Below are 25,398 nucleotides of genomic sequence, written 5' to 3' on the forward strand. Positions count from 1 at the left end.
GGTTCCATGTCCACGACAATTTCAAATTCCCTCCATCCTCACAGTCACCAATCCAGGCCACCCCCATCTGCCACCTGGACAACAGCAATGGCCTCTTAACTCTCTTGCTGCTTCCATTCTTGATGCCCCCCAAGCCCAATCTGCCCTCCACATGGCAGCCAGAGCTATCTGATCAAATGGAGAGCAAATCTGTCAGTCTTCTGCTTAAAATCCTCCAGTGGCCACCCCTGGTCCTCAGCATAAAATCTAAATCCCTGGCCATGACCCATGAGCCCCACCAAGTCAGGGCTCTTGCCCACCTCCTTCCACTTCAGCCCCCACCAGACTCCATCCCTCCCCACGCTCCAGCAATGCCAGAGTCTCCTCTCGGTCCTGTCGTGCCTCAAAGCCTTTGCACCTGCTGTTCCCTCTGCCTGGAATGTTTCTGACCTAGGGTATTGGTCCATACAGAATGTTTCTATTCTATTGCATCATTTGCCGCCACCTGTAATTATCAGGTCTGTCTCACTCCTCTGAGGTAAGCCCCATAAGTGTCTCAGCCAGGTGTCTTTTTGTCCCCAGCGCCAAGCAAGGTGCCTGGCACAGAGGAAACATTAGCATATTTGTGGCTGAATGGAGGAAGGGATGGTGGGGAGTGGGAGGCAGCCCCGTGAGCCCCCAAGACAAACTGGGGCCTTGGCCAACCTCGCCTTTGGGGACTGTCCTTCCCTGACCAGGGTAAGTCCTGGGTACAGTGCTGCACCTGTCCAGGTGAAGATGGAGTGAAGGCGGGATGCCATTGCAGATCTCCCTGGCCAGGCCTGGAGGGACGACTCAGAAAGACCAGAATGTCACATTCTCTAGCTCCTCCAGGGGTGCACAGTCCTGCCTAGGAGGGTCTAAGCACGCAGCAACTCAGGTTCTGAAAACACCCGTCCCTCACCACCTAGCAGAAACCCACCCCTGCTTAGCAGAACCTGGAGCTGAAGGGACTCCTCGCCCTCCTGTGTGGGTGTGATCCCTGCGTCCTGTTTCACAGCTCTCATATTATCTCACTGTAGCCACACAGAATCCTGCAGGGGAGGCAGGGCGTGAGGAAACCACTGCTCAGAGAGGTTGATTAACTTGCCCAAAGTCACACCGCCAGTTAGATACAGAGCCAGAACTAGAGCACAGTCTTAGGCTCCAGATCCTAGACTGCCTCCTCTGTCTCAGAGGGCAACAGCATGGGCTGCCTGGTCAGTGTCCACAGCTCAACTGCTCTGCACCAAACGCCACGCACCACGACAAGAGCTTGAGGATGTGGCTTCTTTAATAACCCCACGAACAGCAGGGTGAGGTGGCTCACACCTCCCAGCACTTTGGGAGTCCGAGGCGGACGGATCATGAGGTCAGGAGTTCGAGACCAGCCTGGCCAACATAGTGAAACCCTGTCTCTACTAAAAATAGCTGGGTGTGGTGGCACGCACCTGTAATAATTCCAGCTACTTGGGAGGCTGAGGCGGGAGAATTGCTTGAACCTGGGAGGTGGAGGTTGCAGTGAGCTAAGATTGCACCTCTGCACTCCAGCCTGGATGACAGAGCAAGACTCCAGCTCAAAATAAATAAATAAATAAATAAATAAATAAATAAATTACTAACCCCATAAGCACTGCCTGCCAAGCCACGCCCAGCACCTCCAGTTTCCCCACCTCCATTTTTCTTCTGTCCTTATCCTTCTAGGACAATGAGTTACAACAAACTTCACGGTGCTCCAGAGTCACACAGGGTACTTACGAAAAAGACAGATTTCTGAGGTCTTGACTCCAGAGATTTAAATTTTGTAGGTTTGGAGGGTGGCCTTCGAATCTTTTAAAAATATAATCTATGCACATTAATTCTTTAGTTATACACGGATTTTTTTTCACTCAAGCGAAGCATCAAATTTTTCACATGAGTCTTCGACATTGAACTCTGTCTTGGAGTCATTTTTCTGCAATACACCATAGTTCTCCAATGAGCATTCATATTCACTTTCATCTAGGTTGTTTGAGTGGCAGAAGTTGTTTAATAATAACTGTACCGGGGCCAGGCACGGTGGCTCATGCCTGTAATTGCAGCACTTTGGGAGGCCAAGGTGGGTGGATCACTTGAGGTTGGGAGTTCAAGACCAGACTGGCCAATATGGCGAAACCCTGTCTCTACTAAAAATACAAAAATTAGCCAGGTGTGGTGGCACATGCCTGTAGTCCCAGCTATGTGGGAGGCTGAGGCAGGAGAATTGCTTGAGCCTGGGAGGTGGAGGTTGCAGTGAGCCAAATGCGCCACTGCACTCCAGCCTAGGCGACAGTGAGTCTCCATCTCAAGAACAAAAAACAAAAAACAAAAAGAATGTACTGGGAGGAATAGTGTTCCTCCCCCAATTCCCCCTGCCAACCCATGTCCGCCCAGAGCTTGTGAATGTGACTTTATTTGGAAACAGGATTTTTATTTATTTATTTATTTTGAGACAGGGTCTGGCTCTGTCACCCAGGCTGGAATGCATTGATGTGATCTCAGCTCACTGAGACCTCTGACTCCTGGGTTCAAGCGATCCTCCCACCTCAGCCTCCTGAGTAGCTGAGACTACAGGTGCATGCCACCACATCTGGGTAATTTTTGTATTTTTTATAGAAACAGGGTCTCCCTATGTTGCCCAGGTTGGTCTCGAACTTCTGGGCTCAAGTGACCCTCCTGCCTCGGCCTCCCAAAGTGCTGGGATTACATGCCTGAGCCACCACACCTGGTCAGAAATCGGATCTTTGATGTCATCGATGTAAGATGAGGTCATGCTGGATTAGGGTGGGCTCTAACTTCAGTATGACTAGCATCCTCCTAAGAGGGGACTTAGGAGACATTGACATAGAGCCACCCGTATGGGAAGAACACCAATAAAGACGGAGGCAGGGATGGAAGCGATACAACTACAAGCCAACAAACACCAAAGGACAGCAGCCCCCCTAGAAGCCCGGAGAGGGGCTTGAAGTGGATTCTTCCTTGCAGCCTCTAGAGGGAACCAACCCTGCTGAAATCTTGATGTCCACTGTCCAGCCTCTAGAAGCGTGAGAGAATACATTTCTGTTTTTTTTTTTTTTTTGTGGGGGGGTTGGTGGGTGGGGATGGAGTCTTGCTCTGTCACCCAGGCTGGAATGCAGTGATGCCATCTCGGCTCACTGCAACCTCTGCCTCACAGATTTAAGTGATTCTCCCACTTCAGCCTCCAGAGTAGCTGGGACTACATGCATGTGCCACCACACCCGGCTAATTTTTGTATTTTTAGTAGAGACGGGGTTTCGCCATGTTGGTCAGGTTGGTCTCAAACTCCCGACCTCAGGTGATCCACTCGCCTCGGCCTCCCAAAGTGCATTTCTGTTGTTTTAAGCCATCCTGTGTATGATGCTTTGTGATGGCCAACATAATATCAATGGAAATGTGATCTTTTGCTGCATACAACCATTCATGTGCTGTTATTTTATTTTTCTACTCATTCTTTAAGAACACATCTGTGAGTGATTTCCACAGGGTAACTACTTAGTATTTTGTCCAACATTTTGTTAGGAAAATTTCAAACATACAGCAAACCGGGAGAATCTCACCAGGAGCACCTGCATCCTCTCTAACCTGGATTTCACCATTCACATTCTACTTTTTCTTTCCAAAGTAGTCTTTATAAGGCTTGTGTATACCGGCACTAACTCTTGCAAATGTGAGGTCACCTGCTTAGGAGTGACTATAAAGCTGGTGTTAAATTTATTTGGCTCTCTTTTCCCCCTACTAAGCGTAATTTTCATATAGTTAAAAAAAAATCAACTGTAAGGGTATAGTTTGACAACCTTATGCCTCCTTACAGCCAATGCCCAAATCAAGATACAGACCAGTTCCATCTCCCCAGAAAGTCCCAGGAATCTATTGTAATATGCTCCTCATGCAATTCTGATGAAAGGAACGAGGAGGAGATGCGGAATACATATCCAGTTCCCTCGGCCAGAGGGAGAGTAAAGTTTGAGATTTACGCGGCTTTCCAGGAGAGCTGCCATGTTCCCTCTAGCAAACATGGCTGCCCCCCTGCCTTCCTAGCCTTGGTCATCCACGCACACGTGGAATCCGGCCTGCAGGCCTCCCCTCTAACCACAGGCTGTGAACACAAAGCAGGAAGAATAAGCAGGACCCACCTGAATGCTGAGTTCCAGGACAAGCTGCAGCTACCTGCTCCTTCCACACCCCTTCCCATGCCCGCATCCCCTGGCTGAAATCACTACTATTCCATCACTGCTTGGACGGACAACCACTGTGGGCCACACACATGCTGCGGGGGGCTGCTGCTTGCAAGGGTTTCTCCAAAGTGGCTTCTTATCTGCTCCAGCCACATGACCCCAGGGCCCAGGGCAAGCCCGGCAGCCCTAGCCTTTGAAAGTCAAACTTGACTGTGTTCGCCAAGGCTGGTGACAGTCTCCAGAATCACTCCCACCTCCTGTTCTTTTTCTTTCTCTAGTGGAGCAGAGTCTTGGCTGCAAGGGAATGCAAGGAGGAAAAACACAAAAGGCGAAAACCTCATAAAACAGTAGTGATTTCATTGGTATAGAATATAGTCCAAAAACAGACCTAAATAAATGTATATGTAAATGACTGATATGTGAAAAGAGTAGGTTTTTAAAAAAAATCAGCAGAAAAAGATACATTGTTCAATAAATCTACTGGGACAACTGGTTAGTAATTTGGAAAAATATAAACCTAAAATAATACCTATTTTTTTCCTTACACCCCATCCCCCACAAAAAAATTCCAGGGAAGCAAAATATTTAAGCAAAAACAAACACACAAGAAAAAACACTAAACATACAATTATTAGTAGGAAACTGAAATATTTTGTTTTTATGTATAAAATCTTAAAGTAGGGGCAGAACTTTTTAAGAATAAAACCGGCGTCTTTTACTACAAGGAAATTTAAAGGTTTTGCATTGAAGAAAAAAAACATTAAGCAAGGCAAAAGACAAATGAAAAGTGGAAGAAAAATAGTAACACAGATGCCAAAAAACAGGCTAATACCCTTTACCTCTAAGGAGAAATTATAAATCAATAAGAAAAAGACAACTATCAATAGAAAGATGGAAAAAGGACATGAAAAGGCAGTTTACTAAAAATGTGCAAAAAGTTTAGAAACATGTGGAAAGACTCAGAACCTCCCTTATCCTTCATATAAATAAGTATTTAGACAGGGAGCAATTTTTTCATCCATTGACAATGATTAAAAATACTGCTAACACACAGAATTGGTGAAAGTGTGGAGAAACAGGCATTCTCACACGTTTTTGGAGGGAGTTAAAATTGGTACAACTGTTTTGGGGGTAATTTGGCACTATCTATTAAAATATAAGATGTGTATTATTTGAATCCAGAAATTCCAAATCCAGGACTCTGTATTATGGTTGATTTGCATATATATGCAAAGTGATTGTGTAGGAATGCTTCTTGTGGCACTGATGTAATAGGAAAAAGCATCAATAGGAACAGCTGTTCAAAATGGAGTAAATTTATATTGCTGATATGGAAAGAGGTACAAAATATGTCATTGGGTGACAAAGACAGCAAGTTGTCAAGCAGTCTGTGTCATATGATTCCTTTATGTGAGAAATAAAAACAGAATAATATATGCATGGCTGGGTGTGGTGGCACATGCCTGTAATCCTGGCACTTTGGGAGGCTGAGGTGGGTGGATCGTTTCAGCCCAGGAGTTTGAGACCAGCCTGGGCAACATGGCAAAACCCTGTGGCTACAAAAAAATACAAAGATTAGCTGGGAGTGGCGGCATGTGCCTGTAGTCCCAGCTATTTGGGAGGCTAAGGTGGGAGGATCACCTGAGCCTGGGAGGTCAAGAAAAATATATATATATATATATACACACATATATATATATATATGCGTGTATATGGGTAGAATCTCTGTGATTACGCAAAAAATGATGGTATTTATAGAGGGACTAGAGCGAGAGGGAAACAATTCTTTTTTTTTTTTTTTTTGAGACGGAGTCTCGGGCTGTCGCCCGGGCTGGAGCGCGATGGTGCGACCTTGGCTCACTGCAACCTCCGCCTCCTGGGTTCAAGCAATTCTCCTGCCTCAGCCTCCTGAGTAGCTGGGATTATAGGCGCACACCACTGCACCTAGCTAATTTTTTGTATTTTTAGTAGAAACGTGGTTTCACTATGTTGGCCAGACTGGTCTCAAACTTCTGACCTCGTGATCCGCCTGTTTCGGCCTCCTAAAATGCTGGGATTACAGTTGTGAGCCACCGTGCCTGGCTGGAAACAATTCTTTTTTGCACATTCCTCTTAACTATTTAAATTTTTGTGAACTATATTAATATGTAATTATTATGATGGAAAAGATCTACAGTCTAATTTTAATCAACTATGCTATCCATCCCCTGAACAAACAGAATACTGCAGAATGTGATAAACCTTTGACATCAATCCTAACGAAATGCCATTAGAGAGTATTAATTAATGTCGATTAGAATGAGAGTTTCCAGGCCAGGACGGTGGCTCACGCCTGTAATCCCAGCACTTTGGGAGGCTGAGGTGTGCGGATCACTTGAGGCCAGGAGCTCGAGACTAGCCTGGGCCACAGAGCAAGACCCCCATCTCTACAAAATATTAAAAAATAATTTAAAAAAATGCAAGTGTCTAGGACACAGTGGATTTGAAACAGTCCAGGAAAAAGCTCCTTCCCAGCCCTTTCAGCAGGTACCACTTCCTGTATCTAGAACATTCCAGGGGAACCCTCCTGAAGGCCTTAGGATCTTGGTGCATGCAAGGCTCAAAGCCAGGTAGCTGCCTACAAACTCTGCTCTCATCATGGCTGCCTGGCTCTGCACTAAAGTTCATGAGTCACCTTGGTCCCCTGCCTTATCAGGTCATGCCCCACTCTGTTGCACCTGGCAGGTTCTCCCTTAACACGGGTCTAGACTCATGACATCTAGTCTGGGACATCTTTATACTCTTACCCTGATGGAGAAGATACTTAGGTGGGACCAGCAATTAGAACTTCAGGATTCATTTATTTCTATAAGGGAACTTTGATGTCAGTCTTTAATGTCTTTAAATGCGCACCAACATACTACACACGTTTCATTCATGACACATCTATCTTTCTCCCTTTTCCCAAGTCAGACCAGCCACCGCTGTAGAGAAGGTCTGATGTGGAGGGCCCTAGGTCTTACTGCTGAGATGGGCTTTTCCTGGCTATGAGGGAGCAACATGCCATCGGCTGATTGGCTGGGATCAGCTCCAAACCACTCAGGGTCCAAGGTGAACTCACCTTTGTGGGTGAGATCAAGAGTGGTGGAGGAAGTAAGAGTTTCTCACTCCTTTTTCCATTCTTCCTACTAAAGACCCTTCTTAAACCTGTTTGATGAGCACACCTGTGTCACCCACATGTACTTCCATGTTTTCTAAACAAGAGAAACCTAGATAGAAGGAACATTTAAAATTCCCTTACTTTCCCTGGGAAGGTCACCTCTGCTAGCAAGACACTCTAGAGGTAACCGCAGTCCTGGATCAGGCTGCTCAGGGAGTCACAGCCATGCTGGCTGGAAGGCGAGGTGCTGGCCTGAGGCTCTGTCTGCCTATGGGATACTGTCTGGCAGTGCAGCAGGGCCTCGACTGCCCTATTTCACCTGGACAGGACTTGCATCTTGGAAAGGAGAAGCAGCAGCCACCTCCTAGGGGTCCCCTCTTCCTCTCCTGGTGTCTGCTGGAGCACTGATGAACATGACACATTGCAACCCCATGGCAAGTTTTTTTAGGAAGGAGGTGAGGCTCTACAAAGTTACCTTGTCCTGGACAGCCCCTCCTTAGGTATGCAAGGACAAAGGGACAAGAACCTTAGCTTAGCAGCTGCCTTTCCTGACCTAGCAACTCCTCTTCCATGTGTGATGGTACAGATGAAATCCCTCTACAGGGATCATCGTTATCCAAGTGTTCTTTATCTGAGTTCCTGAAGAAAGTTGCAAATGACAGAAGAATCGCTTGTCCACTCCCCTGGACACCCCCTATGCTGCCGCTGCAGCTGAGCCACACATCAGTGACCTCCGGGCAAGTCAGACCAGCCTCCAGGACACCAGGCCCCCGAGGGAGCATGCTGGGAGCCACAAATCATTATTATTTCAGGTTTCCCGTGTATTTGGGGTGTTTCACAGGTCCTAATGCTCATAAAGGAAGTATTTCTCTAGCCTGGCTAAACTAAAATTGTCTAAATTAAAGACTTTGGGATACAACTGCAGCAACCAAGCATTTCCTAAGTGCCTGTGATGCCAGGTAAAGCTTTTCAAGCCAACACATCATCCCAGCTTACACTTTGACCCACACTCCCTCACCCCATGAAAGGGCAGCTGCCAGGAAGCTGGAGTGATCCGCTTATTAATCAGTAACTGAGTGTGCAGGGAGTCAATGACACATCAGAGAAAGGTACGCCTGCTCCCCCCAGGAAATCCCCATCACGTGAGTATACGCATTGCCTCACGTCATCCTAGAAGACAAGTTTATGAAGTCTAGAAAGCAAACAGCTTCAGCCTAAGGATCCTTCTCCTTCTGTCTTCAGAGGCCGGACTTCAGCCCAGTCAGAAGGATCAGAGGAGACCTTGGATGGTACCTCATCCCTCCTAGATCTGAAAGAAATGTATTTGGTACCCCTCGGCTTAATCTCATGCCTAAGATTTGTCCCTAATGAGTATGCATTGAAAATACTGGGCACTTGGAGACCCATACTGCAGGATCTCTCTGAACTACAGTTTCCTACATCTACTCCACCCACTTTAAGAGTTCAAGTAGAAATCTATGGGACGAGGTGGGAGGAGGGAGAGCATCAGGAAAGACAGAGAATGGATGCTGGACTTAACATCTAGGTGATGGGATGATCTGGGCAGCAAACCACCATGGCACACATTTACCTATGTAACAAACCTGCACATCCTCCACATGTACCCCTAAAGTTAAAATTAAAGTTGGAAGGGAAGAAAAGTCTATGGAAAAATACTTTGAAAAATGTAGATAGGGTCGGGCGTGGTGGTTCATGCCTGTAATCCCAGCACTTTGGGAGGCCAAGGCGGGCAGATCACCTGAGGTCAGGAGTTTGAGACCAGCCTGGCCAACATGGTGAAACCCTGTCTCTACTAAAAATACAAAAATTAGCTGGGCGTGGCAGCACACACCTGTAATACCAGCTACTCGGGAGGCTGAGACTGGAGATCACTTGGACCAGGGAGGCAGAGGTTGTAGTGACCTGAGATCACACCACTGCACTCCAGCCTGGGCAACAGAGCAAGACTCCGTCTCGAAAGAAAGAAAGAAAGAAAGAAAAGAAAGAAAAGAAAAGAAAAGAAAAGAAAGAGAAAGAAAGAAAGAAAGAAAGAAAGAAAGAAAGAAAGAAAGAAAGAAAGATGTAGATTGCTATATACACTTAAGGTGTGTTACTATTAGCTCTACAGGGATCATCGTTATCCAAGTGTTCTTTATCTGAGTTCCTGAAGATTCAAGTTGCAAAAGACAGCAAAAATCATGTAGATATTTATGAGTCAGTTGTTTAATAAATTTGGCCCTTGCTCAAATACTGACCGCCTCCTACCCCAACTTTGCCCTGCCCATCTAGGCAAAGTGTTCTCTCTTTGATGGTTAGAGGGTGCTATCATCCAACAATATGCAATGTACCAAAATGCAAAGTAAGATAAACATCCATGCAGAAAAAAAAAATAGAAAACTTCATGAAGTCACTGAAAGCAGTGGAGAACTGTTTGACTCACAACTCCATTGCCAAATAAGGAGGCCAGTGTTGAAAAAGAGGCAAGGAATGAAGGAAGAAGCCTTTCAAAAGAGATAGACCTGTTTGTTAAAGGATGAAGAGAGACCCTTAGCCCTTAAATACGCTTGTTAATAAGATGACTCATTTAGGAGTATGCTGTGAATGTTCAAATTGTAGTTTATGGCATGTCACACTGTGCTTCCACACATCGAGACAGGTCTCAGCCTGTCATCAGCTAGGGTGCAGTGGGTGACTCGGTCATGCACCTCCACCTCCGTTCAAGGATTTCCTGCGGACTACAGGAATGCACCACCATACCCAGCTAATTTTTGTATTTTTGTAGACATGAGGTTTCACCATGTTGTCCAGGCTGGTCTCGAACTCCTGACCTCAAGTGATCCGCCCACCTCGGCCTCCCAAAGTGCTGGGATTACAGGCGTGAGCCACCGTGCCCGGCCCATACAATTTCGTTGGAAAAACCACACATGTGCACAAAAGCAGCATGACTTGACTCATTATTTGCTCAACTTAAGAATCGGTGCAACACTGCGATCTTTAAGTCCTTTTCAGTTTCTTTTTTAAAGATAATCAATTTCCCTCTCCCAACCCCTTGTCCTATGTCTATGAAATTTTGGTCTTCATTTAGAATAGAGTAACTTTTTTTCGAGATGGAGTCTCGCTCTGTTGCCTAGGCTGGAGTGCAGTGGCACGATCTCGACTCACTGCAACCTCCACTTCCCTGGTTCAAGCAATTTTCCTGCTTTAGCTTCCCGAGCAACTGGGACTACAGGTGCATGCCATCACGCCCAGCTAATTTTTGTATTTTTAGTACAGATGGGGTTTCACCATGTTGGTCAGGCTGGTCTTGAACTCCTGACCTTGTGATCCACCCACCTCAGCCTCCCAAAATTCTGAGATTACAGGCATGAGCCACTGCGCCCAGCCTAGAGTAGAAGAACTTAAAAAAGTGGGCTTTTATTAGGATTCAAGGACTCTTCTACTTGGGTCTAAGGAAAAACCGAATTTTTTATAGCACTTTGTCTCCAGCCAGCAGAAGTCACTATGGTTGTTTCCAGAAGACCTTGCCTGGCACAAGAGAAAGCAACCATGAAATCAAGCTGATCTGTCCTTTTCCCTGTTTGGGGAAACACAGGATCACGGAAGCTGGATTTATTCAGTCCAGCGAGGTGCTCCTTATTCCTCCACAGCAGAGTCTCAAAGTGTAGGCTTGATCAAACTGACTTTAAAATTTGAGGTCTTTCTTTGATCTTTGTGAGTAAATGATGCCATTTCATAGATTTCCATTATTACATAAGACTAGGGGCTACGTACAAGTACCTAAGTGGGTTATAATGAGTTATTAACATTTGGAATTTTTGTTTTTTGTTTTTTTGAGACAGAGTCTCATTCTGTTACCCAGGCTGGAGTGCAGTGGCGTGATCTCCGCTCACTGCAACCTCAGCCTCCCAGGTTCAAGCAATTCTCGTATCTCAGCCTCCCGAATAGCTGGGATTACCGGCATGCACCACCACACCCGGCTAGTTTTTGTATTTTTAGTAGAGACGAGGTCTCACCATGTTGGCCAGGCTGTTCTTGAACTCCTGGCCTCAAGCGATCCGTCTTCCTCAGCCTCCCAAAGTGCTGGGATTACAGGCATGCGCCACCATGCCCAGCCTGGAATTTATAAACTAAAACCAGCCATTTCTAGAGATCCCTAAAAACTCTGATTCCATTTCTCATTAGGTAATCTGAACATCATTCAATGCTAAGCAACATTGGAAAGGTTCTACTAGGCACAAGAGAACATAGAGAACTAGAATTCTACTCCCCCCCTTAAAGGAGAAATTACAACTAATTTACTTAGGTAATTTTCAAGCAAGTTTATTGTAGGTTGCATGGTTCACTCTAAGTATATAATGACATACTTTCATGAATGAAATTGGTGGCTACTAGCTTTACTGTACCAGGATTTTAAAAATACTTTCTATGCATCAGACTTCAAATATGTTAAAGCAAATCCTGCCACCCTCAAATTTGCTTGTCTGGTATTGCTATTTAAATACTTTGCAATATACCATCAAGGTAAGAAACTGAAGTTATTTGGATAATAGTGTTTTGGGGGCAGTGTTTCACAATATAAAGTACTGAGTTTGAAGTTCATATTTCTCAGTTATAAGCTTTATAAGTGTTGCTAGCATCAAGTTTGTTGTTCTTGAATTTTGTTGTTATGGCGGAGCTCTTTTTCCATCGGAGAGAAAGAGCAGGTGGGTAAAGTGGTCATTAGAGTCTTCTGCCCACCTTACAATACCATTTGACCCAGCAATCCAGTTACTGAGTATATACCCAGAGGAATATAAATCGTTCCATTACAAAGACACATGTACATGTATGTTCATTGCAGCACTGTTCACAACAGCAAAGACATGAAATCAACCCAAATGCCCAACAATGGTAGACTGGATAAAGCAAATGTGGTACATATATACCATGGAATACTATGCAGCCATAAAAAAGAACGAGATCATGTCCCTTGTGGGAATATGGATGGAGCTGGAAGCCATTATCCTTAGCAAACTAAGGCAGGAACAGAAACCAAATACCACATGTTCTCACTTATAAGTGGGAGCTTAATGATGAGAACTTACGGACACAAAGATGGAAACAACAGATACCTGAGGCCTCCACCTGAGGGTGCAGGATAGGAGGAGGGAGAGGAGCAGGAGACATAACTAATGGGTACTAGGCTTAACACCTGGGTGACAAAATAATCTGTACTACAAACCCCCATGACATGAGTTTACCTATTTAACAAACCTGCACATGTATCGCTGAACTTAGAAGTTACAAAAAAAAAAAAAAAAAAAAAAGAATAGGAGCAATTAGAGAAGATTGAGAACCACTGTTCTGAGTCCATGTGCTTTAGAAAATTTTGCATGAAAAGACACCAGAAAGAGTAAACAGCACTAGAAACCCAGGCAACCTGGGACATGCCTATGAGTGTCGCCCAGGTACTTATAGCTACATGGGGACTGGGGGGTCTTAACCCTGAGAGCAATGTGGGTCTCGATTGAGATTTTCTACGGTTAACTTCAATTCTAACCCTTGAAGGAGACTCATGGGATGGGTGGACTGTAAGAGCCTGCTAAGGGAAAGGTTTTGCTAACTCCGGCTGCAAAGAACCGAGGACAAAGGCAGAAATGAGTGACTTGCTTGATGGTTCTCCATCCTTTCCATCAACTCCCAACCCTTTAACAAGACACAGAAAAGAGATTTTTCTTAATCTTTTTTTTTTTTTTTTTGAGACAAAGTCTCGCTCTTTTCCCCCAGGCTGGAGTGCAATGGCGCGATCTTGGCTCACTGCAACCTCCGCCTCCTGGGTTCAAGTGATTCTCCTGCCTCAGCCTCCCGAGTAGCTGGGATTATAGGCATGCACCACCACACCTGGCTAATTTTTGTATTTTTAGTAGAGACGAGGTTTCACCATGTTGGCCAGGCTGGTCTCGAACTCCTGACCTCAGGTGATCCGCCCGCCTTGGCCTCCCAAAGTGCTGGGATTACAGGCGTGAGCTACCGTGCCCGGCTATGTTTCATTCTTAAAGTATCTTGCACATGCTATTTCCTTTTCAATTATGCACATACCTCAGTTTTCCAAGCAACTCATTCATTCACTTATTCAAACATTTATTTATTCATTCATTCATTTTTTGAGAAGGGTCTCACTCTGCTGCCCAGACTGGAGTACAATTGTGCAATCACAGCTCACTGCAGCCTTGATCTCCTGGGCTCAAGCAATCCCCCCATGGTAGCCTCCCAAGTAGCTGGGACTACAGACACATGACCATGCCTGGCTATGTTGGAAAATTTTTTTTGTAGACCTAGGGTCTCACTATGCTGCCCAAGCTGGCCTTGAACTCCTGGTCTCAAGCTCTCTTTCTGCGTTGGCCTCCCAGACTGCTGGGATTACAGGTATGAGCCCATACCCAGACCATTCAAATATTTATTAGTACCTGTTGGTATGTACCAGTGTGCCTGTGTGTGCTAGAGAAATCCAGGTGAATTAGACAAGTCCAGTCCTTGGGGAGTTTACAGATTAGTAGACAAAATAATAGGGTAGACAAGAGCCACAGTGAAAATACGTTAAATAAGAAAGAATGTTATCTGCTGGGTATGGTAGTTCACACCTGTGATCCCAGCACTTTATGAGGCTGAGGCAGGTGAGGTCAGGAGTTCAAGATCAGCCTGGCCAACATGGTGAAACCCTGTCTCTACTAAAAATACAAAAATTAGCCGGGCATGGTGGTGGGCACCTGTAATCCCAGCTACTCGGGATGCTGAGGCAGAAGAATCGCTTGAACCCAGGAGGCAGAGGTTACAGTGAGCTGAGATCGTGCCACTGCACTCCAGCCTGGGGCCTGGGGAACACAGCAAGACCCTATCTCAAAAAAAAAAAAAAAAAAAGTTATGAATGCTGTAAGATAGGTTCAGGTAAAGAGCTATGAGAATCTGAGCGAAGGGGAAAAAAGCAGATATAGGTGAGGAGGTAAGGAGAATCTCTGTGGAAGAAAGAACATTCAAGCTGGACTTCAGGGATATGGCAATAGGAAGCCATTGAATACTTAGGAGCACTGCCACAGCATGATCAAGTTCTCTTTAGAAAGGTTCAGAGACAATGGGGAACAGAGGAAGACCTGCCCAAGAGACCACTGCAATAGTGAGTGTAGTGAGGCTCTAGCCAAAGTCGGGCAGTAGTGGGGGAATGTTCCAGAAGGAAGACTAAGGGGGGGCTCCTGAAGATCAACAGGTGGTCCAAGTCATTGGCTCTTCTTGCTCCATTTACTCCCCATTTTCTTTGTCTGCCTATGGATGCTCTAGGACAGAGTAGGCCATGGAAACGGCCACTGTGAAGAGTAAGAAAAACATCAGTAATACCCCAGACATAATACTGAGTGAAAGCAGCCATCAACAGAGTGCGTGATTCCCATATAAAGTTGAGGGATTCACAAAACTATCCCCTGGTGATAGAGACTAGAACAGTGGCTGCCTCTGGGAGGCGCTGTTGTCTGGAAGGAGGCAGGAGCCTGTGCTAGGTGCTGGAAGAGTTCTAGGTCTTGATCTGGGTGGTGGCAACAGAGATGTTTACCTAGGTTAAAAAAAAAATAAAAAATTGGCCGGGCTCGGTGGCTTACGCCTGTAATCCCAGCACTTTGGGAGGCTGAGGCAGGCAAATCACGAGGTCAAGAGATCAAGACCATCCTGGCCAATGTAGTGAAATCCCGTCTCTACTAAAAATACAAAAATTAGCTGGGCGTGGTGGCATGTGCCTGTAATCCCAGCTACTTGGGAGGCCGAGGCAGGAGAATTGCTTGAACCTGGGAGGCAGAGGTTGCAGTGAGCCAAGATTGTGCCACTGCACTCTAGCCTGGTGACAGAGGGAGACTCATCAAAAAAAAAAAAAAATCACTGAGCTGTATGTTTAAGCTTTGTGCACTTTTCTGGGAAATGAGAAGCGAGAGAAACTAACAATGGAGACTCAGAAGTCACGACTGGGGTCTGGGTGGGGTGTGAGGCACAATCTGTGAATATGCTACCTGACTTTTCAAAAGGGACTCTGCAGATGTCATTAGGTGAAAGATCTTGAGATGAGGAGATTATCCTGGATCATCTAGGTGGGTCCTGTGTGACCCCGAGTGTACTTCTAAGTGGAAGATGGATGCAGGAGCATCAGTCTTAGGAGGAGACGCGGCAACAGAGGCAGAGGCCGGCATGATGAGATTGCTGGCTGGGCCATGAGCCAAGGAATGCAGGCAGCCTCCAATATCTGGAAAAGGCAGGAAAAAAGAATCTCCCCTAGAGCCTCCAGAAGGAATGCTTCCCTGCAGACTCATTTTTTACTTTGGAACTGTAAGAGAGTAAATGTGTGTTGCTTTAAGTCACCGAGTTTATGATAATTTGTCAGAGAAGCAATCAAAAATGAATTCAGGTGGAAAACCAAAAGGGTATGGCGTCCAGCAGCCAGGTGAAGAAAGTGTACTGGGGTGGAGGAGGGGTGATCAATGGTGTCACCAGTTGCTGCCAGGCCCTGTAAGGTAAGGTGAGCACTGACCACCGGGTGAAGGAAGGTGAAGGTCCTGGTAATGCCAGCAAGGGCTGTTTCCGTGGTGTGGTGGGTTTCAGAGTGCATGGGGTGCTTATCACCTGTCTAAATAAATGAAGACTACATATGGACCAATGAGGAGTGTGTGTCATAAGAAAAAAAATAAGTGAAGATGATGAATGCTGTTGCCGAAGCATCAGTCCGTGTTATTTCCCAGGAATACTTCCAAAGACAATTACTCTCATGTATTTCTAGGATTCCTGTTTGTTTCTTTTTATTTCCTCCAGAGAATCCTAATTTTTGACCTTCTTCCCAATTCTGGGTCTCGAAGCCTCTTTATTCACTGAATTGTGGGGTGACAGCAGAGAGCACTCCTGGAGCTTGTGCTGACCCTGGGGTGGCCAAGAAACTGCAGTGACCTGGGCCCTGGATGCCCCACCAGCTGGCCCTAGCTTCATCCTTCAGGTGAGACTCACCTGGCACCACAGAAGGCCAGACTGTAGAAGCCCCTGCAGGTGGCAGAGGGCAGTGACTGTTGATTGGTCAGGCAGGCTCCCCTGGGATGCCCCTTAGATGCCAAGTGATCTCAACCCCTTCAGTAAGTCGACTTCTCAGCTCTACTCTGCTCAGAAGGTGGTGGCAGTTCAGCAAATTCCCCAAGCATCAGTTTTTATCAGACTGGCTTTCCAAGATGGGCTGAGCTCAAGATGTTCCTGCACCTGGGTAGAGTGGGAACCCCAAGTCTTCCTGCACTTAGATCTCCTCCTTATTGTCCCTCCCCATTTAATTATTCAAGCCCTGAAGCTCTGAATGGCCAGAGCCCAAAGTCTTACAGACCCATGTGTGGCTGAATCTGTGGACTTCTCAGCCACGTTGAGACAGAGACAAACCCTGTGGGATTAAAACATGGCATCGAGACCTTCAGACATCAAGGTTACCCCAACACTAGTGGAGGAGTCAGGCTTGCCTTTTTCCTAGGGTCTTCTCAAGCAGAGGGCATGGTCAGCTGGCATGGTCAGATATCTGCCCACGGTAGGACCTATCCAGGATCGGTGGGGCATGGAGGAGCATGAGCCACACTCTGGCAGTTATCATCCCTCCGGGTGGCAGGCTTGGGGCTCAGGAAAAACCCCAGTTCCATATTCACTTTATTTATTTATTGAGACAAGGTCTCCTCTATCACTCAGGCTGGAGTGCAGTGGCATGATCACAGCTTATTGCAGGCTCAACTTCTCAGGCTCAGGTGATCCTCCCACCTTAGCCTCCCAAGTAGCTGGGACCACAGGTGCATGCCACCATGACTGGCTAATTTTTGTAATTTTTTCTTGTAGAGATAGTTTTTCACCATGTTGCCCAGGCTGGTCTCAAACTCCTGGGCTCTAGCGACCTGCCCATCTCAGCCTCCTAAAGTGCTAGGATTACAGGCATGAGCCACCGTGTCTGACCCCCATTCCCTTTAAAGAGCATGTAAAACCTTTGATTTTACTGTTATTATTGCCAAGCATGAGTACATGGAAAAATAAAGTGGGTCAATTTAAAGATAAATATTAAATATGATAGTTCAAGTGGTACACTAAATGGTAAAAGGCGAAAGACTTATAAAATCTGAAGAGTGACCAAAGTATAGTACACCAAATTGGAGGGAAAAAAACCTGGCGTAGTGATTCATGGATGCCCAGAGTCTGGGAAGCACAGTAATACAGCCTGGGAAGGAGGTTTAGACCTAAAGTCCTTTCCTTGTCTATTTCTTTTGTGAAAAATGCCGGTCGCAGCTCAATAAGTGGACTTCATACTCTGCTAACACGTGGCTGCAGCTGGGAGAGCACTGCTCTCACCTGAGCTTGGGGTGAGGCTCTTGACCCCACCGCCCTGAGCTCCTTCCCTGCTCAGCCATGGCTCTGTCACTTGCTCAAGGTGGGCAGCCTGGCTTCACCATGTCCAAGGCTGTGCGTGGCAGACAGCATGTTGGCTCAAACAAGTTGGACTTGTTTCGTGAATGTGCCTTCGTGTGAGCGTGAATATGTGTACGTAGAGAGGGTGCAGCAAAGTGGGTGCAGGGGGAACAAACGGGGCCAGGCCTTCTCCCCGGGGAAAGGGCCAGGATGCTCCCATCCAAGGGCTAAGCCAGCATGACAGGTCCCGAGGAGGGGCACTGTTCAGAAACGAGCCTCAAACAACAGAGCTGGTTCATGGTACTCCCCTTCCCTGGCAAAAGCCTCCTGCTCCTCCAGAGACAGGGCGCTCTAACCACAAGGGTGTCAGCATCCCTGGTCCAGCAGGAGAGGAGGGAAGTGCAAAAGGCAGCTTGGGGCTTGCTAGAAGCCCTTAGCTAGGGAGAAGAAAAGAAATTGTCTCCATCCAGGCATCTCTTTGAAAGGATATTCCACCCCCAGATTTCTCCTTTGACAACCTCTCCCACGAGTTTTTCGTTTGTTTGTTTGTTTTTGAGACAGGGTCTTTCTCTGTCTGTCACCCAGGCTGGAGAGTACAGTGGTGTGATCTGGCTCACTGCAACTTCCGCCTCCTGGGCTCCAGTGATCCTCCCACCTCAGCCTCCTGAGTAGCTGGGACTGCAGGCATGAGCCACCACACCCAGCTAATTTTTTGTAGAGATGGGGTTTCACCATGTTGCCCAGGCTGGTCTCGAACTCCTGGGCTCAAGTGATCCACCCACCTCGGCCTCCCAAAGTGCTGGGATTATAAGCATGAGCCACTGTGCCCAGCCTTCCTCTCTCTCAATTTAAAGACAACCCTGTACTAGTTCTTAGGTTAGAACTCTGAAGGCAGAAGCTGGCAGCCCAGTGGAGGGCTGGGCTAGTGTGACCATTGTCAAGTTTGGGCCACGCGTCTGCAGATGCATTGTTTTGAGCTTTGTTCCACATGCTCAAAAGTAAGAAGTAAGGATGTCTGCAGCATGGCCCACCCTCAGGCTCTTAGGCAACAGATGAATATACAGGTCAGAAGCACGTGTGAGACTGGGTCCCTGGGTCCCTCTCTAAGCGTCAGACAAGGCAAACCATGGTGCTAGGTGGTTAGCAGAGCCGGGAGCTGGGGCCATCCAGGGCAACTGGCCAGGGGTGGCTGTAAGCATACTCAGGATGGTGTTGGGAGGACGAGCCACACCCTAAGGCTCCTTTCTAGAGGATACAGTGACAACACAGGGGGGTGCCCCATGAGCCACCGCAAACCTGTCAGTCTCAACCTCTCTTACTTCCTGCACTCATTTTCTCTTTTCTTTTTTGTTTTCTATTTTTTTGTGACAAAACTCACTCTGTCGCCCAGGCTGGAATGTAGTGGTGTGATCTCGGCTCACGGCAACTTCTGCCTCCTGGGTTCAAACAATTCTCCTACCTCAGCCTCCCGAGTAGCTGGGATTACAGGCATGCACCACCACACCCGGCTAATTTTTGTATTTTTAGCAGAGATAAGATTTTACCATGTTGCCCAGGCTGATCTCGAACTCCTGACCTCAAGTGATCCGCCTGCCTCAGCCTCCCAAGTAGCTGGGAGTGCACCACCACGCCCAGTGCACAACCACGCCCGGCTAATTTTTTGTATTTTTAGTTGAGACAGCGTTTCATCATGTTGGCCAGGCTGGTCTCAAACCCCTGACCTCAAGTGATCCGCCTGCCTCACCCTCCCAAATTCCTGGGATTACAGCTGTGAGCCACCGAGCCCGGCCTCGTGCACTCAGTTTTTCTTATATCTTCTTCTAAACCCTTCAGCACGACCCGACACCAAACATGAGCTTCTAAGATTAAACTAGGCTCTCACCACAGAATGCTGAGTCCCAGCATATTGTCTAGAAACTCTCCCGAATTCATCCCCCTTCTCCCCGTGGTCACAGCCACTGCAGTGGCAGCCATGCAGAAGCATCCTGCCTGATCTCCTCACACCCCCTTAGGCTGTCTCTGTTCCTCCTTGACACTGCAGCCAGGGTCCTCTTCCAAAGATGCAAATCTGACCATGAACCCTGCCTGAACCTCTTCCCTGGCTCCCCCCCCCTTTTTTTTTTTTGAGATGGAGTCTTGCTCTATTGCCCAGGCTGAAGTACAGTGGCGTGATCTTGGCTCACTGCAACCTCCACCTCCCGGGCTCAACTGGCTTCCCATTTTTGTTAGAGTCAAGTCCCAAATCCTGACCACAGCCTACGAAGCCCTGTGTGATGTGGCCCCGACTGACTTTTGGCCTCCCCCCACATCCCTGTCCTTGCCCATCAGCCTCTGGCCATGTTGGTTTTATTTTCAATATTTTACTATGTCAAGCTCTTCCTGCCAGAGCCTTCACACATGCTGTCCCCTTTGCCCGAAATATTCTTCCTGCTATATGTCACCTGGCTAATAAGCCCAGCCTATCAATCAGCTCTCAGTGTCAATGTCACTTTCTCAAGAAGACTCTCTGTGCTCCTCCCCTCTAGATCCATACTCTGATACACCATTAATTAAGCAACTATCATGTAATCTGTGTGTTCCCTCTCCCTCCCCATTATCCCATTAGCTCCATGAAGACAGGAACTGAATTGGTTTTGTTCAGTGATATCTCCCCACACCCAGCACAGTGCTGTCAACCCATTAAGGAACCAGTTACATGACTGAATAAATGATGGAGAAATTAGGCAGGATGACCCAATGAAAATCCACCTGAAACAGTGGGTGCTAAGTCCTTTCAACCAAAGATCTAAGAGTAGTTGCTGGGCTCATCTTGAAAGCAAGAGTTAGAAGCAGGGGACAACTGTTGGTTTTCAGGAGTCCCCCTTATCCATGGTTTCACTTTCCATGGTTTCAGTAACCCACGGTCAATCTGGGTCCAAAAATATAATTAAATGGAAAATTCCAGAAATAATTTATGTTTTAAATTAGTTTTCAATAGTAGCCAATGCCACATCACCATACCTGTCATTCACCTCACTCCAACCCATCATGTAGGCATCTTATTATCTTTTTTTTCAAGGTGGGGTCTCACTCTGTTGCTCAGGCTGGAGTGCAGTGGCACCATCATGGCTCACTGCAGCCTCCACCTCTCAGGTGATCCTCCCACCTTAGCCTCCCAAGTAGCTAGAATTATAGGCACATGCCACCACACCCAGGTAATTTTGGTATTTTTTGTAGACACAAGGTCTCCCTATGTTGCCCAGGCTGGTCTTGAACTCCTGGGCTCAAGTGATCCTCCTACCTCGGCCTCCCAAAGTGCTAGGATTACAGATGTCAGCCACCGTGCCCGGCCTCAAGTTATCATCTTACATCATCACAAGAAGAGTGACTACAGTACAATAAGATGTTTTGAGAGAAAGGGGCCACATTCAAATAGCTCTTATCACAGTATATTGTTATAACTATTCTATTTTATTATTGTTGTTGTTAATCTCTTCCTATTGTTCTTAATTTATAAATTTAACTTTATCATAGGTATGTATATATGGGAAAAAACATAGCATATATAGGATTCGGTACTATCCGTGGTTTTAGGGATCCACCGAGGGTCTTGAAATGTATCCCCTTGGACAAGGGGGAACTACTGTATATCTAAGCATGATGGCCCCATAGTCACCAGTCCCAGAGCCAGGCCTGGGGAACATCCAGAGAGTCGCTCTGCCTCTGGCCTGAGCCTACCTGGAATCCTGTGGACTAGGTCTATCTCTTCCACCCAAAGATTTTTGGGATGGAGCCAGCATTGATTTTGGAGTCAGATACATGTGGCTTTCCCACTATTTAGCTATTTGACCTTAGACGCATTAATCAGAGCCTCCCTGAGCCTCAGATTCCATATCCTGAAATGGGAATAACAAAACCTGCCCCAGGTTCAATTAAGGACTTAAATACCACCAGCAGCTGGTACTGCACAGCAGCGTGCAGCTCAGCACACAGTCTGGTCCAAAGTGCCGGTCCCTTTTCCTTGGCGAAACTGGCTCATGCCTTTCATTTCACTCTTTTGGAGTCCCAAGCCAGCGGTGTAGGACAAGAATATAAGGGAAGGTCTGAGAGGTTGGAGGACACAGTCCAACCCAGACATGGCCCAGGCCTCTCCACCCATCCAGGGGAGCCCTGGTGCAAGGCTAGGGCGGCACCAGGAAACCCAAACCAGTGAGAAGAGCTACGGATCTGTGCCTCTTTGAAGCAGAAGTGAGGTGGGATGGGGAGGTGGGAACAGGTGAGCCCATTATTCAAACAGAAACGGAGAGTGGTTGCAAAGAGGGAGAGGCCGATAAGTGAAGAGGAAGGAAAGCCGGGGCGTCTGGGGGGCTGGGGCCAGAAACGGGAATCCAGGTTGTCGGAGGGCAGGGGCTGCAGAAGGAACACGCTGGAAGGAGGGGTGCTGAGGAAATGGGAGAGCTGGCACGGAGGCGGGCCAGGCAGTAAGAGTGGAAAGGAAGAGCAAGTTCCTGGAGAGAGGAAGGAGGGGTTGGGGGGGACGACAGTGACCTGTTGCCTGGAGAGAAGAAGAGGGGAAGCGAGGGAAGGGAGGGCAGAGGCTGTCACCTTGGGTCCTCCTAGAGGGCAGGTGAACGGGGCTCGCCCGGGAGTGGAAGGCTGCGGGAGGCCTGGGTTGGGGTGGGGGGCCCCCCGCCTGGCTGTACCTGCTGCTCCCCGCGCAGCTCTCCCACGTAGTACTGCTCCAACCAGCGGCGCGCGTTGGCCGAGTGCCTGTGCGGCGGCCCGTCCAGGTCTGCGCTGATGTCCTGGCCCGCCCTGGCCCGCAGCAGCTGCTCGCCCCCCGGGTGGTGCCGCACGAAGCTGGAGAGGTCGTAGAGGCGGGCCCCGCGGCGGACCCAGCACGCGCCGGCCGCCAGGCGCCGCTGGACCTCGGAGGGCGAGAAGGAGGCTGCGGGGGGCGGAGCGGGGGCCATGGCCGGAGACCGCAGCTCCCAGCGCGCAGCCCGGCGTCTGCTCTGCTGCCGCCCTGAGCGCCTCTAACATCCCGGGAGCCCCGGGGCCGTTCCGGGCGGGCCGCCACCGCACCTGCTCATTTGCATACCGCGCTCCCATTGGCCTGCAGGGAGCCCCGGCAGAGCCGCGAGGGGCGGGCCCGGCGCCGGGAGCTGCGCGCCAGGTGGCCCCGGGCAGGGAGAGGCGCGCCCGCAAGGTGTGTCCCGCGCAGGAGGAGGGCGGGCGGACACAGGCGGAGCGAGTCTCCCCGTCGCGGGTGGTTGTCTGGGCGGACATCCTCGGTGGCCTGATCGCTGCTGGAATAACTTCAACTGCTTCCAGGGAGGAGCTGGCCGCATGGGACCCTCTGGCTCCAGGAGGTGCCCGAGAGAGCGAGAGGCGAATGAGGTGCTCGCCTCGGGTGCAAATATTTGTTTTGTTTTTAAATTTTCAGTAGCTTTTGGGGTACCAGTGGTTTTTGGTTACATGGAGGGATTGTATAGTGGCGAATCCTGAGATTTTAGTCCACCTGTGCCCCGAGTAGTGTACATTATACCCAATGTGTAGGTTTTTTTGTGTGTGTGTGTTACACCCCCTCCCATTCTCCCTATTGTCCAATATATCACTCTGTATGCCTTTGCCTTTGCGTCCTCATAGCTTAGTTCCTACTTATGAGTGAGAACATACAGTGTTTGGTTTTCCATTCCTGAGTCACTTTTCCTTAGAATAATGGCCTCCAGCTCCATGCAAGTTGCTGCAAAAGACATAATTTCGTTCCTTTTTATGGCTAAGTAGTATTCTATGGTGTATATCAACTACATTTTCCTTATCCACTCATTGGTTGATGGTTATTTAAGTTGGTTCCATATCTTTTCAATTGCGAATTGGGCTGCAAAAAACAAACATTCGTGTGTAAGTGTCTTTTTCATATAATGACTCTTTTCCTTTGGGTAGATACCCGGTGGTGGGATTGCTGGACCGAATGGTGAATCTACTTTTTCTCCCCTCCCCTCCCCTCCCCTCCTTTTCCCTTCCCTTCCCATGACAAGGTGTCTCACTCTGTCACCCAGGCTGGAGAGTAGTGGCGCTATCTTGGTTCACTGCAGCCTCGACCTCCCGGGCTCAAGCAATCCTCTTACCCCAGCCTCCCAAGTAGCTGGCACTACAGACATGCACCACTACGCCTGGCTAATTTTTGTATTTTTTGTAGAGACGAGGTTTCACCATGCTGCCCAGGATGGTCTCAAACTCCTGGGCTCAAGCGATTTGCCTGCCATGGCCTCCCATAGTGCACTTTTTTTTTTTTGAGACAGAGTCTCTGTTGCCCAGGCCGAAGTGCAGTGGCATGATCTCAGCTCACTGCTACCTCTGCCTCCCGGGTTCAAGCGATTCTCCTGCCTCAGCCTCCAGAGTAGCTAGGACTATAGGCGCGTGCCACCACGCCCGGCTAATTTTTTTGTATTTTTAGTAGAGACGGGGTTTCACCATGTTGGCCAGGCTGGTCTCGAACTCCTGGCCTCAAGTGATCCGCCCGCCTCAGCCTCCTAAAGTGCTGGGATTACAGGCGTGAGCCACCGCGCCCAGCCCCAAAGTGTACTTTTAGTTTGTTAAAGAATCTCTGTACTGTTTTCCAAACAGGTTGTACTAATTTACATTCCCACCAGCAGTGCATAAGCATCCCCCTTTCACTACATCCACACAAAAATCTACTGTTTCTTGACTTTTTAATAATGTTCGAGGGCAAAATTTAATGGGGCACCCCAGAACTCAGTCATCACTATATCTAATACCTGAACGTAATATTTAAAAAAATTATATTATTGGCCGGGCGCAGTGGCTCACGCCTGTAATCCCAGCACTTTGGGAGGCCGAGGTGGGCGAATCACGAAGTCAAGAGATCGAGACCATCCTGGCCAGCATGGTGAAACCCCATCTCTACTAAAAATACAAAAATTAGCTGGGTGTGGAGGCACGCATCTGTAGTCCTAGCTACTTGGGGGCTGAAGCAGGGGAATCGCTTGAACCTGGGAGTCGGAGGTTGTAGTGAGCCGAGAACGCCCCACCGCACTCCAGCCTGGTGACAAAGCGAGACTCCGTCTCAAAAAAAAAAAAAAAAAATTTTGTTGCACAATGTGAATGTTCTTAATGCCACTGAACTGTACACTGAAAATGGTTGAAATGGTAAATTTATATTATGTATATTTTACCCCAATACAAAATATTTAAGAATGTTTTAAAAAATCACATTGGCAAAAGACAGGGGTGAGGGGTGGGGTTAGGGGGCATGGCATTGGCCACCTGTTTCTGTAAATTAAGTTTTATTGGAACCAGGGCCAGGGATTCATGAGACATGGATGTGAAAGTGCAGGATTAGCTCCTGTTTTTGTTTAAAATTTTGATATTTTGTCCATCATGGATTTTTTTTGCATTAATTTTGAAGTTTTACAATACTGCATTAAAATATTATTTATCTTGGTTACTGTTTTTTTGTTTGTTTTTTGGCATGCCTGTAAATTTTGCACTCAGGGCTAGTGCCTCACTCCCTCACTCTAATCCTGGGCCCTGGGGAAGGACCTGAGGAGAGAACAGAGAACACTGTCTCCATTACAGAAGGGGACGTAGGGGCCCACAGGAGTAAAGGCTGGGGGTGAT

The 25,398-nt window shown here is 47.7% G+C and overlaps 1 protein-coding gene across 2 annotated transcripts in view; it reads right to left on the reverse strand.

The window, feature by feature from the left end:
• FA2H (fatty acid 2-hydroxylase) overlaps nt 1-22,792 on the reverse strand; it is a 62,875-nt gene extending 40,083 nt beyond the window's left edge. The window contains exon 1 of one of the 2 annotated variants that reach the window (XM_032157902.2): nt 22,458-22,792. In XM_032157902.2, coding sequence (XP_032013793.1) covers nt 22,458-22,727 — 270 coding nt within the window. In that variant the 5' untranslated portion in view covers nt 22,728-22,792. The remainder of the gene's footprint in view (nt 1-22,457) is intronic. The other variant, XM_032157901.2, reaches the window with a different exon arrangement.
• Nucleotides 22,793-25,398: the final 2,606 nt, after the last annotated feature.

This window comes from Hylobates moloch, unplaced genomic scaffold (genome assembly GCF_009828535.3).
Source record: "Hylobates moloch isolate HMO894 unplaced genomic scaffold, HMol_V3 SCAFFOLD_6, whole genome shotgun sequence".
In the NCBI taxonomy this organism is placed as follows: Eukaryota; Metazoa; Chordata; class Mammalia; order Primates; family Hylobatidae; genus Hylobates; species Hylobates moloch.